Source organism: Emydura macquarii, unplaced genomic scaffold (assembly GCF_026122565.2).
Source record: "Emydura macquarii macquarii isolate MOO-44397 ecotype Brisbane River unplaced genomic scaffold, CSIRO-AGI_Emac_v2 contig_629, whole genome shotgun sequence".
Classification (NCBI taxonomy): Eukaryota; Metazoa; Chordata; order Testudines; family Chelidae; genus Emydura; species Emydura macquarii.
Genome location: NW_027130766.1, coordinates 6939104 through 6952372, shown reverse-complemented (window position 1 = coordinate 6952372; position 13269 = coordinate 6939104). Strand labels below are relative to the sequence as shown.

The window sequence follows — 13269 nt, the reverse complement described above, 5'->3', positions numbered from 1 at the left end:
TGCAGCTAGGTCAATGGCCTCAGCACTGTCGATGAGATGAATGTCGTGGCTGCAGTCCTCGGGTCTCCCATCAGAAGTCCAGCAGTCGATACAGGGACCTCCCTTTTGATGGCATGGCCCTCTTTGCTGAGCAAATGGACACCAGACTGCACAGCATGATGGACTCGAGGGCAACACTAAAATCCCTCGGGCTCTGTACCCCATCTTCCTCCAGGAAGCTCTTCAAGCCCTTTCATCAGCAACAATCTGGGGAATACTCCCTCAAGAACTCCTATAAGAGGAAGGGCAAGTGATATAAGAAACACAGGGCCACTTGTTGTTAGCCTAGCCGCCATAATCGGGGCAGAAAATGGACTTTTGAAGGTGCGCCCAAAAGCGACCTACCAGTTTTACCCGTGGATCCAACTCCCCTTATATTTTCTTTTTGTTTGACCTGCTTCTTCCTGGCCTGGTCCACCATTACGTCGGACCGTTGGGTGCTCAGTATGGTGGCGCTTGGCTATACCCTCCAGTTTGCCTCACTTCCTCCCTTCCATTCTCCCTCCCTGTCCCTCTTCAGGGACCCCTCTCATGAGCAACTTCTCGAGCAGGAGATGCGAGCCTTCATGCAGGTGGGGGCAGTAGAGGAGGTTCCCCAGAACCTACAGGGTCAAGGATTTTACTCCCATTATTTCCTGATTCCAAAGGCAAAAGGAGGGCTGAGTCCTGTCCTGGACTGAAGACATCTCAACAAATATCTCAAAAAGTTATTGTTCCTCCAGAAATACTTACCTCTCTGGTGTGGTAGACGGATCCATGTTGGATGCTCTCAGGAATGCCTTTTGAGATGCACCAGCCGTCAGTAATGCTGATTTCCGATGCTTCGGACAGGGGATGGGGAGCTCACTTGGGTTCCCTAAAGACCCAGAGCAAGTGGACCTCAGAGGAACTGTGGCTACATATCAATATCCGGGAGCTCAGGGCAATTCGTTTAGCTTGTATGGTCTTCCTACCCCACATCTGCCAACAAGGTGGTGCAGATGCTCACAGATAATACAGCCTCCATGTATTATATCAACAGACATGGGGGGGGGGGGCCCAATCCCCGGCATTGTGCAAGGAGGCTGTGAGTTTCTGGGATTTTTGTGTCACTCACAACATTCACCCAATCGTAATACATCTCCCGGTGGTCAACAACTCTTTGGCAGACCAACTCAGCAGGTCCTTCTGCTCTCACCAGGAGTGGTCCCTCCATCTGGAGGTAGCGCCCCGCATCTTCTGAAGGTGGGGCTCTCCCCAAGTGGACCTCTTTGCCACCAGGGACAACAAGAAGTGCCCTCGCTTTTGCTCTCGTCCAGGTTTCAGTGTGGGCTCTATCACAAACACCTTTCTCCTCTTCTGTGCGGGGGACCACTTATACGCCTTCCACCCAATATCTCTGATTCACAAAGTTCTCCTGAAAGTAAAGAGGGACAGAGCACGGGTCATCCTCATAGCTCCAGCGTGGCCCTGGCAACATAGGTTTGGGATGCTTCTGGAGTTGGTGGGACCCAGGCATTGGACCCTGCCACTGGAGCCGGCCTTCCTGTCTCAGGATCAAGGTCGCCTGCTCCACCCGGAGCTGCGGTCCCTGCATCTGACAGCATGGATGCTTGATGACTGAGTCAGGAGGAGCAGGCCTGCTCAGCCCATGTCCAGCATGTACTCCTAGAAAGCAGGAAGCCATCGACCAAATCGGCCTGTAGGGCTAAGTGGAAGCGCTTCACCTGCTGGGCGATCGAACGTGGTGCCTCCCCGATGGAGGCATTGATCCCAACAGTTTTAGAATATTTCCTTCACCTAAAGCAGGGGGGATTGGCCTTCTCATCTGTTAAGGTCCGTGTAGTGGCCATATCCACTTTCCACCCCTTAGTGGAAGGTAGAACAGTGTTTTCACACAAAATGATGGCCAGCTTCTTTAAGGGATTGGAAAGGCTGAACCTTCTCCCCAGTGGGACCTGAATTTGGTCCTTCCTAGACTCACCGGTCCTCCCTTCGAACCCATGGCCTCGTGCTCCCTTACTCATTTGTCTTGGAAGGTCGCCTTCCTGGTGGCTATTCCGTCTGCCAGACGAGTTTCAGAGATCAGGGCATTGACATCAGAGCCACCCTACATGGTGTTCTATAAGGACAAGGTTCAACTACTCCTGCACCCGGCCTTTTTGCCTAAGGTAGTTTCACACTTTTCACCTCAACCAGGATATATTTCTGCCTGTCTTTTGTCCTAAACCTGACAGCTCCAATGAAGAGAGACGCCTGCACATTCTCAATATGAGATGGACCTTGGCATTTTACATCGACAGGACCAAACCCTTTCGTTGTTCGACGCAACTCTTCATAGCTGTTGCAGACCGGATAAAGGGACTGCCAATTTCTTCAAAGTGTATCTCGAAATGGATTACGGCCTGCATCCAAAACGTGTTAAGAGCAAGCTGGCGTCACGCCTCCGGGGTCCTTGACGACCTATTCAACAAAAGCGCAAGCCTCGTCTGCAGCCTTCCAAGCTTATGTGCACTTCCATGACAGCTACAGGGCAGCTACCTGTTGTTCATCGGTACATTCCTTTGTGTCCCACTATGCCTTAACACAGCAAGCTTGGGATGATGCTGGCTTCAGTAGAGCGGTGCTCTAAGTGTCACGTCCACGAACTCCTGCCCGCCTCCGGAGACACTGCTGGTGAGTCACTTACTTTGGGAATAGACATGAGCAAGCACTTGAAGAAGAAAGAATGGTTACTTACTTGTACCTGTTGTTCTTTGAGATATGTTGCTCATGTCCATTCCACACCTGCCCAACTTCCCCTCAATCAGAGTTCCAGCAAGAAGAAACTGAGAGGGAGGGGGATCCAGTGGTGCCTATATGCGGGTGCATATGCGGGCCACTTCAGGGGGCGCTAGAGTCAGCTCCTACAGGTACTACTGAAGGAAAAAGTTGTCTGGCACCGGTGCATGTGGTGCGCACACACACCTAGTTTGGGAATGGATGTGACCAACACATCTCAAAGAACAACAGTTACAAGTAAGTAACCATTCTTTCCCCAGTTTGGTCATTCTGAGGATGCTATTGATGTCTTGTATGCGGCTGTGAAGTAAAATACTATACTTGAGCCCATTCAGTTATGGGAGGGTGCAAAATGGGCACACATTAGCCTTGTCACTCACACAATGTAGAAATCTCTGCGACTTCATTATCATTCTATCATCCTGCCTGACTGCCTAGGGTTTTGGTGAGGACCTATAGCATTTTACATCTTCAAATGTTTTTTATCTAAACACTTTATAAATACATAGGAATGGATTTGCTGCCCTTTCTACCAATAAGGAAATGGAGGCACAGATTAAAAGTAATTTGCCTAGGCAGAGCTGGGATTTAGAAGTGTTCTAGACTGGAAATAAGGGCAATTTTGAACAGTCAGAGTAATTAACCATTGGAACAACTTATGAAGCTCAATTTTTAAATCAAGATTTGGATGTTTTTTCTAAAACACAGTTTCTCAACCTGTGGTACATGTACCCCTGGAGGTACGTGAGACACAGGCAGGGGGTACCTGGGAAAAAACAGAGTAAAGGGGAGGTGGGCGGCAGGTGCTGACTTCTGGGGAAGCCAGGCGGCAGCAGCCCACTTCCAGTCCGGTCCCAGCTCCCAGCTGGGAGGTGCATGGCAGCCCCCAGCTTCTGGAGAAGGTGGGCGGTAGGCCCCGTTTCCTGCCCAGTCACAGCTGTTGAGAGAAGATTATTTTAAGAGACAAGGCAGATAGAGGTCACATTAAAGAGAGGGGGTAGGAAGTAAGGGCTGCATGGAGGACAGGGGAAGTGATGCTGGAGTAAAGAGACTAAGTGAAGGGGCAGGAACGACTGGAGTGAATAGCCAATCAGCAAAAGGGGAAGAATGTTCACAACGAAAGCTGGTGAAACGATATGACTCTCCCTCCTTGGTCCCCCACTGATTCTGATGATACCTGAGTCTGCAGGTCCCTGCTTCAGCTGCTTTTCTCTTCTTCTACCCAGCTGAGTCTTTGGCTGGCTACTCCCAGCAGTTTTTTCTCCCAAGTTCCTATTGCTGGAGTATTGAGTGGGATTGCATGAACCTTGCTGCCCCAAAAGTCAGACAGTCTCTGCACAGATCTGAGTCCATGAAGCATTAGGGTTGAGGTACCCAGGGTGGGTCTCAGCTGCTCCCTCTGCCCTGTCCCCCCCACCAGCTGAGTTTCTTGGGGCTTGCATCTTTTTTTTTAAAATGTACATTTCTAAAAGCCAAACCATCAAAAGGTGGAATTCCGTTCATCACCTTCTCATTCCTGCAGAGCTGCCAGCTTCTATTTGGACAATGTCTAGCTGCTTGGTTTGTGCAGCGACGAATTTAGATGCTCTTTCCCTGAGACAGGCCAACAGCTGGCTCATTGACTCTAAAGGTGAATTCATGTTTCATTTTGGCACTAGTTGTGGTTAATTTAGACAACTGTTTTGCCAGAATAGCTGCATGCCAATAGTTTCTGTATCTAACATGGTGGCATCGATAGCCCATTGAGAAGGGGGGGCATTCATACGTTAAGGCAAGCTGCCAATTGATTTTTGAATGTAGGCTAAACTCCATCTGGAAGGCTTAGAGTTTTTTCCTAGAGAAATGGTAGTATCTACTAGTTTCCTAATATATAGCCTGGTCTCCTGTCTCTAAGGAGTTTGCCTTTTCCAAATTGGTTCACAGGCAGGTCACTCAACTTTAAAATCCTTCCCCTTCCTGGCTTGATTGCCTTCCGTTCAGTGCCCGCTCTGCTGCCCCGTAAATCTCCTGCCTTGCCTCAGTACACAGCACACTGCCTTTGCATCTCCCTCCGTATTGATTTCCCCTTTGGTAGCTTTAATTCTGCTCCGAATGAGTGAAGAACAGAAATACAATTGAATGGTTTACCAATGAGAGGCAGCAAACTACAATCTGTGCCTACTTGGTCAGGACACAGGAACCAAATTAACAGAAAGGGAACAAAGCTTGATTTGAACAGTGTTTCACGGGGTTGAGTGTCAAGGCCATAAATCGGATGGTAGTCTTTTGACAGCCACATATCTTTAAAGGCCTCATCCAGCTCGCTTTGAAGTCAAAGTCAAAACTCCCAGTGGCATCAGAGGAAATTTTGATGATGATGGAAGAGAGTAAGGAATCTCACAAAAAATCCAGACTGGATTTGAAGAAGTTGAAAGTATAGAAATGTGCTGGACATTTCTTCATAAAATACGTTGTGGCTACTTGCCTTGCTGTAGACTGCTTATACTTCCAGAGCAGGCAGTATCCTGCCCTTTCACAGATAGTTTTCTGAAGCCCTCGGTCCTGCTGTTTTTGAAGAGTGATCATAATTTGTTGCTTTACAATGGAATTACTTAATCTCTAGCATAACAAACAAATCTGATTCAGGTTAATGCTCATAATGTTTAGATAAGTGTCTGCCTCCCCTCCCCTCCAATGGGTGTTTAAATAGAAGTTAAACAGCATGGATTATTTTCTTGCCGCCACTCCTCTGTGAGGAGGAAAAAGGCCAAGTGCAACAACATAGCCGTCAAATGTCAGCAGATGTATTCCCTCAAAATAAATATGCTGTGTAGAATTTAAAAGCAAAATGAATATTTTCATGATTGCTTGAAATTATAACTGTTCTTTCTCATCCGATAAGGCAAAAGTAGACGAGCCTTTGTGCAGATATACTATTAAATAACCTGCTAAATTTTTACCAGCTTCTCAAAGTTTGTTTCCAACTGATAACTATCTTTATTAGCCTTATAAATAACAATGTAGAGCTGTACAGTAAACTAGAAGGATGGTTTGTGCAACATTTTCATGCCCTGAGGCATATTCTCCAAAAGAATTATGAACAATTCCAGGAGATGGCTCTTTTTAATAAATGAATGTTGCTATATATGAGATTTAGGAAGGACTAGATAGGTCTCTTCCAAACTTTTTGGCAGCACAGATTATGCTTTCCTATTGTACATTATCATATTAAATCAGTCTTGCAATAAACATTTTTGTTAATATTCCATTTTAAGTAGGTTTAGATGATCTATGCTTGGGTTTTTGTGCTCTTTCTTCTATGCAGACTACATAATTCAGACTGGGGTGAGAAGAGGCCCAGTATTTAATTTTATGACCCACACTGTGTTCATATTGGAGGAGGAAGCCTGTTTGGTCATTGCCTAGCCATGCAGGGCAACCTGTTTTTTCCCCTCCAGCCTCTCCTTGGAGTTACCTTGGAAAACTAATTTCAGGTCATTGTGCCTACAGGACTTTCAGTGTGCGCCTGTGTTCTCTCCAGTAATTGCGAGGTGCTACAGGCTGGAGCCAAGTTCTGAAACAGCCAAAGCACGCAGCAGAGTAGTGACTACTGCTGAAACAGTGTTTTTTCATAGTCTGATTCTGCTGAGTCATTCTTTGGTATGAATGAGAAAAGACCAGGGGAAAACGTCTTGCGGACAGCATTGAGAAGTGTCTTTTTGCTTTTTTTCAAATAAAAGTAATCTTATTAACTATTTAAGAGCATGATTTTAAATTAATTATTTGTCTTCCATGAATCTAATCCTTGTCAGGCAACCACTCCCAAGCAACCAGTCTAGCTAGGGCAGTTGAAAACCCTACAAGAAGAGTGCTGGAAGGCTATTGAGGGACGTGTGGGATGAGAGATGAAAACTAAGATTAAGAACCCTGTAATGTAAGCATATTGGACCATATAGAGATGGCCTTTTAGGATCGGGAAAACTTCTTGTGTGGTTTTGTGTGTACTCTGACCTCAGAGGTGTATCCTCAAGAGCGAAAGGGGCAATTGTCAGCCATGTTAGCATCCTCTATACCTTGGGGGAGGGGAAGAAGAGGGATGGAGTAGTGTGTTTGACAGCTACTCCAACAGTCCCTTTGCAGGAATGTTTATTAATGGCTTGTAATTTCTATGGAGGAAGAAGTATAATCTGTGGAAAGTGATTTTGCCTGGTGACTTAGCTGTGGTTGTGTTCCTATAGATATAGATACTTGTGCTTCATGTAACAAGAATCCAGTGAGACAATAGGAGTATTCCCTCACTTCCAACATGCCTGTAGTCTTCACATGAAAGCTGATACGTTGGCTGATGTCATACTATGAAATAACACTTAATTTGAGGGAAGATATTTGTATGATGAGGATTTATTAAATGTTTTCAAACAAGATATTGGATTCCTTTCTGAAAACCCAGTATGGGAACCACAGTTGTGTGTAATAATGAAATCCATGTTAGGAACAGAAAATGAGGTTGGAAAAAGCAATCATATTGTATATTCTTCCAGTATGCCAGTGCAGATCACGCTGTCGGCGTACATGTGCCCTGCATGCTTGAGAATGAAATTTTCTGAATAGCAGAGTTTGTTGCCCTGTATCACTTTCCATGCTTCTGTCAGAGCAGATAAAGGATGAAGTAGTTGCAACCCTCCCTCAGTTCCCTCTTACCACCTGTGGGCAATGAGATAGAAGTTGGTAAGTGTCCAATCTGATACTTTTCTTTGAGCTTCAAACTCCTCTTCTAGACAAGTTTTGTAACTAATCCTTTTTCCCCCTCCTTATTTTGATTACTTCTTTAGTATGGACATTCCTAAAACAGTGCAGAAATTGGTCTAAAATTTTCATCTAGACCAGTCAGTCAGGCTACCTCTCTTCTTCCCAAAACCATGCTCTGTGCTGGGAGATAAGAAAGTGCAGTCCCTAAAAGATTGGAATTATTTTGACAAAGTTTTATGGCCTGTTTATACAGGAGGTTGTCAGACTAGATGATCACAATGGTCCCTTCTGGCCTTGGAATCTATGAATGTATGTTGAAAGGACCAAACAATTCAGACTGTCTCCCTATTTGTTTATAGTCATATCCAGACATTTTAAAAGGGAAGCCATCTCTTCACAGAGAATATTGAAATGGATAACACAACGTATCTCGCTGTGTTACCATCTGACTTCTGAAGCTTTCACCCACTAGGGCATAAGAAATGTCTTCCATCTGCTTCAAGAATGTGCCAGTATCAAACCTGTAAAGTGGCAACTCACTGACCTTTGTTAAATACCATGCTCTCAACTTGGCTGCCAGGTCCAGGAGAGCAGTATTTCAGTCACTGTTCAACTGATTCAGCTTGAACTCCTCATTCCCACTGTCCAGAAGGGATGCTGCTTGCCAGTCTCCCACAGTGGGGTCCATACTAACACATACTCAAAGGATGAATACTTACCCTGTAGTAACTATGGACCTTCAAGACTACATAGTCAGAATAGATCCCACAGCCTGCCCTTCCTTGCCACTTTTAGGAGTCCTCAGCTACTCTGACCTTTTTTTATGGTGAAGGAACTGAGGGAAGGTTGCATGTGGTCAATTTTTTTTTATGCCCTTGAATGGGAGCACGAGGCAGCCCATGGCAATGTGCCAACCCAACAGATCCACTATTCAGAAAAATCTTAACATGTGTGCGTGAGGCACATGCGCTCCTATAGCGAGATCTGCTCTGACTCTGTCTTGAAGCACCACAGTTACTGTAGAGCAAGTAATTTCTTTTCCCAACCTGCTGTGGACTGGATGCCAAAAAGGTATTTGCAATGTTTTGGTAGTAGTGTTAGTCCCAGGATAGGAGAGATGAGGCAATATCTTTTATTGGACCAACTTCTGTTGGTGGAAGGGACAAGCTTTCAAGCTTCACAGAGCTCTTCCTCGGGTCTGGAGAAAGTAACTAGAGTGTCTAAGCTAAATACAAGATGTGACAGATTGTTGAGCATCATTGAGGCATGGTAGTGGCTGTCTCCCAACTCATTCAAAGCTATCTGCCTACACAACTGCCAGGACATGTGGAAGAGCCTGTTTATATAAATGACTGTCCAGATCACTGCGCTCAGCAGTGTTTCCTCCATGTTGTGTGGAAATAATGCTGGCTTGCAAAAAAACAGATGAATTATGGGATGTCAGGAGGGGAGTCATGGGAGTTTTAGTTGAACCCCAAATCCCAGAGTTCCAGTAAGCATTCCACAATGCATCAAGAGAAAAATCATAGAATACATAGAACCCAGTGGCAGAACATTACACCATGGGATAGCTGCCCAGTATGTTGTGTGGTTATTTTTTTAAATAGCGCACACCTTTGTGGATGCAGTGATTCACAAGGGAAGTAGCTTAAGCCAGCATAAACAAAGTTGGGTGGAAGCACTCTTTTGCTATAGTTATAGCAGGGAAAAATTCACTGAAAATGTTTTCCCTTATAGACAAGGCCTTAACCGTTTTTCTCATAAAACATTCAGTGTTCTGCTGTGGGCTTGTTGTTCTGTCATACCCATTCTGCGCTCTCCCCTGTCTGCCATCCCTGAAAGAGCTAGTTAGGAGCCAGTGCAGAGTTGTTGAGCACCAGAGATCACAAGGTAAATGAAAAGGAGGGCTTTCAATCCTGTTTCCTACAGCAACGCTAAACAAAACGGGTAACGAGGGTGGCCTTCAGCAAGTTGACAAATGAGATCTCCACTGAGGCACATATCTGTGAATTGATTTTTGTCTCTCTTTATGAGAAGTGGATAAATAGCTTATTTCCTTCCAAGATAGTCAGCAGACATACTTCCATTGATGATGATGTCCAAGTTTTCCACACCCTTTTGATAGTGCTATTTGCTGTAGGATATCATGTAATTCTGTCCTACCAGTCTCCACTTCTGAAAAATTGCAAACCCTTGGCTTTGCTATTTACAGATTACCTTATGCAAATAATTGTATTATCTTTGAATACAAAGTATGCACACTAATGTTCATAAACTGCTTTGTCCTGCTGGTGAGTTGGCAGCAACAGCCTTAATAATAACCCTTCCTAATCCTTACCTGGTGTAAAGTGGAATTTGTCAGCAATACACATTTCTTCATTATTTTAAGTGCCTCTTTCTTGCAGGTTTACCTCACTGACTGACATAGTTTTATTTGTTCTCTGTATCTGTCTCAGGCTATGGATACATTACACAATTTATATAAAATAGATTCAGTAACACATTAGCCCAGGGTTCTTGTCAGGCTTCTAAATCATGCAAGGAAAAACAGACTACCAGCAATATTTTCCCAGTTCCAAGCCATGCTTTGCCCTCCTTGTCCTCAGTTAGCCTCCTGTCTTCCCATCTCTTACCCCTAGACTCTCTTGGGGAGGGGTGAACTGAGTTTTGCAGAATATCCTTTAAGGTCACTGTATCTAGGTTCTCTCAGACAAAGGAGGTAAGTGAAGTCTAGAGCAGTGGACACCTCACCAAAAAAAAACCCTGCCACCAGCCCCCTGCCACTTACATTAAAGGACAGTTCACTTGAGCACCTTGTGATCCCAACTGTTGCAGTATCTGTGTCCACCAACCAGAAAGCATTAGGCAGAGATTTGTCTGTTGTCCACTCTATGTAAGATACAGCTCCATCCCATTCCTATCACTTTGCCTCTTCACTCCTGCTTCTTTTCAGCTTTAGCTTCCTCTCTAGCTGATTTGGAGAGAGATAAGAAATTGGTGGCGCTTGGGCGTGAGAAAGAGGATTCTGAAGTAAACTCATAGGGGTGAAGAAGGACAGTAACTTGCTGGAGGGTTTCCAAACTTTCCTTGCCCAACTTCCACAGTGCCCTCTGTTCTGGTCCCAGGTCCCTCCTGGTTCAAGTCTGGCAGCAATTGCGGCAGCAACTTCGGTGCATTGAATCTTTAAGTAGGTACGCTGTCTAGTCCTGCTATGTGTGTCAGTGAGCCATCTAGACATCCCGAATTTCCTGTGTTTAGCTTAATGTTCTGGAGTTTGTGTTTGTGAATCTCTGAGCCTTTTTTACGGTATTTTGAAACTGCATGATGTGGATCAGTTCCATTGTCTAACCATATTCCTCCTTCGTAAAGCCTGCATAATCATCACACCAGTTTTAAAATATTATTTAGATTTTTCCACAGTAGAAATAATCCTGTTATGTAAAAGGAAAAAAAATAGATGAATTAAATGTGTGCAAAAAATTCAGAGATTTAGTAGTTCAATTGCACCTACAAGTCCCCAACAAAAGCCCTATACAGTAGAGAAAATTTGAGGGTGAATAGAGTTAGTCATTGATGTTTCTAACCTTATATAAACCCTTACTCCAGTAACAAAGGCACCTTGAATGAAAGTAAACTGAACATACCTTGTAAAAAGATACCTGTCGTAGTAATGGAACAAAATAGCTTATCCCCTAAAGCCTTATAAAATGCAAACGTTAATACGTTTCCTTCTTTCTAAAAACTCTTCAACTTCAAATATTAACACACAAATTTCATATATGCAACAGTATGCATAGTGGCTTTTCTCTTAACTAAATGTTTGCAATATCTTTGTAATAAACTCTTGACCTTGGGATTAATTCACTTATCATAGTTGCCATCATGAGCATTTACTGTTTAATGTCTTTGATCTCCTTCCTAATCTTTTTCCAAGTCGCAAACAATGTTAATAAACTCCTTATTTCCTCAAGAGTTTAAGTGGATTTTGTACTGTATTTGTATATGCTTAAATGACTCTAGAGTAGAAATATTGAGCCCAGTGAAAAATAATGAAGTACAACAATCTGCTTCTAGGATTCTGATAAATATGATAACAAGAAAATGGATGTCCGTGCACCATGCTGTTCTAAATATTCAGGAGTGCCCTCACGCAAAGGGACAACATTCCATGTACAAGTGACCCAGCCAGCACACTCCTAACACATCTGACCTAGACAGTCACATAGGCATGCTAACAAACTCATCTGACTTTATGCAAATTGCACTTGCCCTCTCTTTCAAAGCAAGAGACTCCTTCCACCTCGACCTTGGGGTTTGAGGACAATAACACTTTTAATCATTTCTCATATTGTAGTATTTAGTTCTTAATTATCACAGGAAATTATATATAAATTCCTGAACTGGGACCAGATAACAAAGTTTTTAATTTATGCGCTCCACTGACTGCCATTGGTGCTATGCAACTGTTAAAGATAAAAGGATTTTTCACTGGTAAACAAACAGATTTTGTACAGCTGTTCTCTTGTGTTGAACTGTAACAATTTATCCTGCTGTTTCTTTAACTAATTGAACATTTCTGACTGCTGAGCTGCAAGGTAGCAGTAAGCATCTGTTTTGATAAATAATCATTCAGTTTACTCTGTCAGCAAATACTACAAGGTAAAAGATTAAATATTTTGTACCAGTCCAATATCTGGGACTCTGCTTTCTTTTGTTAACTGCTTGGTCTGCACTTCTATTTGCAGTAAGCTTTCAGTTGAATTACAAAGAAGTTTTCTATCTCCAACCTTTTTTACGTATTCTACATTCTTTTTATTTTAGATGCAAATAAACAAAATATCTTTTATAAAGAAAGTGTATTTTTGTTTGCTTTACAGAATATTCTCTTTTCTGGATGTGGTCACTCTATGTCGTTGTGCTCAGGTTTCCAGGGTAAGAATCTTTATGTGTCAGTTAAAATCTATCAGCACTATTTTTCTTATTCTGACTCTGACAGGTCCAAATTGCCCTCTTTATCTCAGCTTGGGGAAGTACATGCCAGCAAACTCTGTTCAAAGAATGTCTCAACTTTGTTTACACATTCCTCTTTCTCCATAGTTAACCTAGTGATACCAGAAGTTTCAGGTATTTACCACAGCGGGGGTGGAGTTGAATGTCTAGGTAGATCCCTTTGGTGGCAGCTAAGGATATTGAAGGGAAAAAGTCAGCTAAAGCAATTTTTAAAAAATTTGTCTAAACAGTCTAGATGGATATAAAAGGGCTACTCCGAACAGGGGAAAATGTGTTCAATTCATGTTAGCTAAACAATGTTTTTAAATGAGTTCTGCTAACATCTGAGTGGGTTAATGCAGATGTATCATGTTCATGAATTAAACTTTAACACAATGAAGAGAGCTCAATGAGCAGTTATCCTTCTGCTTCAATGTAGCTGACGCAAATAGAGATGGAAGGAAGGAGAATTGAGTATTTCATTCAGTGTTTTTAAGTGCTAAAGTAGTATGTAGCTTCATGCAACTCAGCAAACATAGTTCAACTCTGAGACTCCTTGAGGGAAAATGGGTGTGCAACTTCCACTAACCCCAGTGCCAATTCAACCAGAGCTACTAGACTTGTTTTAAGGGCTCTTGTCCAGAATTTCTGCTTTTTATCTTGTTGTCATCTAATAAGATACATAGCTTGTTCACAGAAAACGTTATCATAATGAATCATATAAATTAGTCATGTTGTAAATGCTTATATAAA

General features: G+C 43.3%; 1 protein-coding gene across 3 annotated transcripts in view; it reads left to right on the top strand.

Moving 5' to 3' along the window:
- FBXL20 (F-box and leucine rich repeat protein 20) overlaps positions 1–13269 on the top strand; it is a 66885-nt gene that overhangs the window by 21310 nt on the left and 32306 nt on the right. For all 3 annotated transcript variants that reach the window (XM_067541212.1, XM_067541210.1, XM_067541211.1), the window contains one exon: positions 12405–12459. In XM_067541212.1, coding sequence (XP_067397313.1) covers positions 12405–12459 — 55 coding nt within the window. The remainder of the gene's footprint in view (positions 1–12404; positions 12460–13269) is intronic.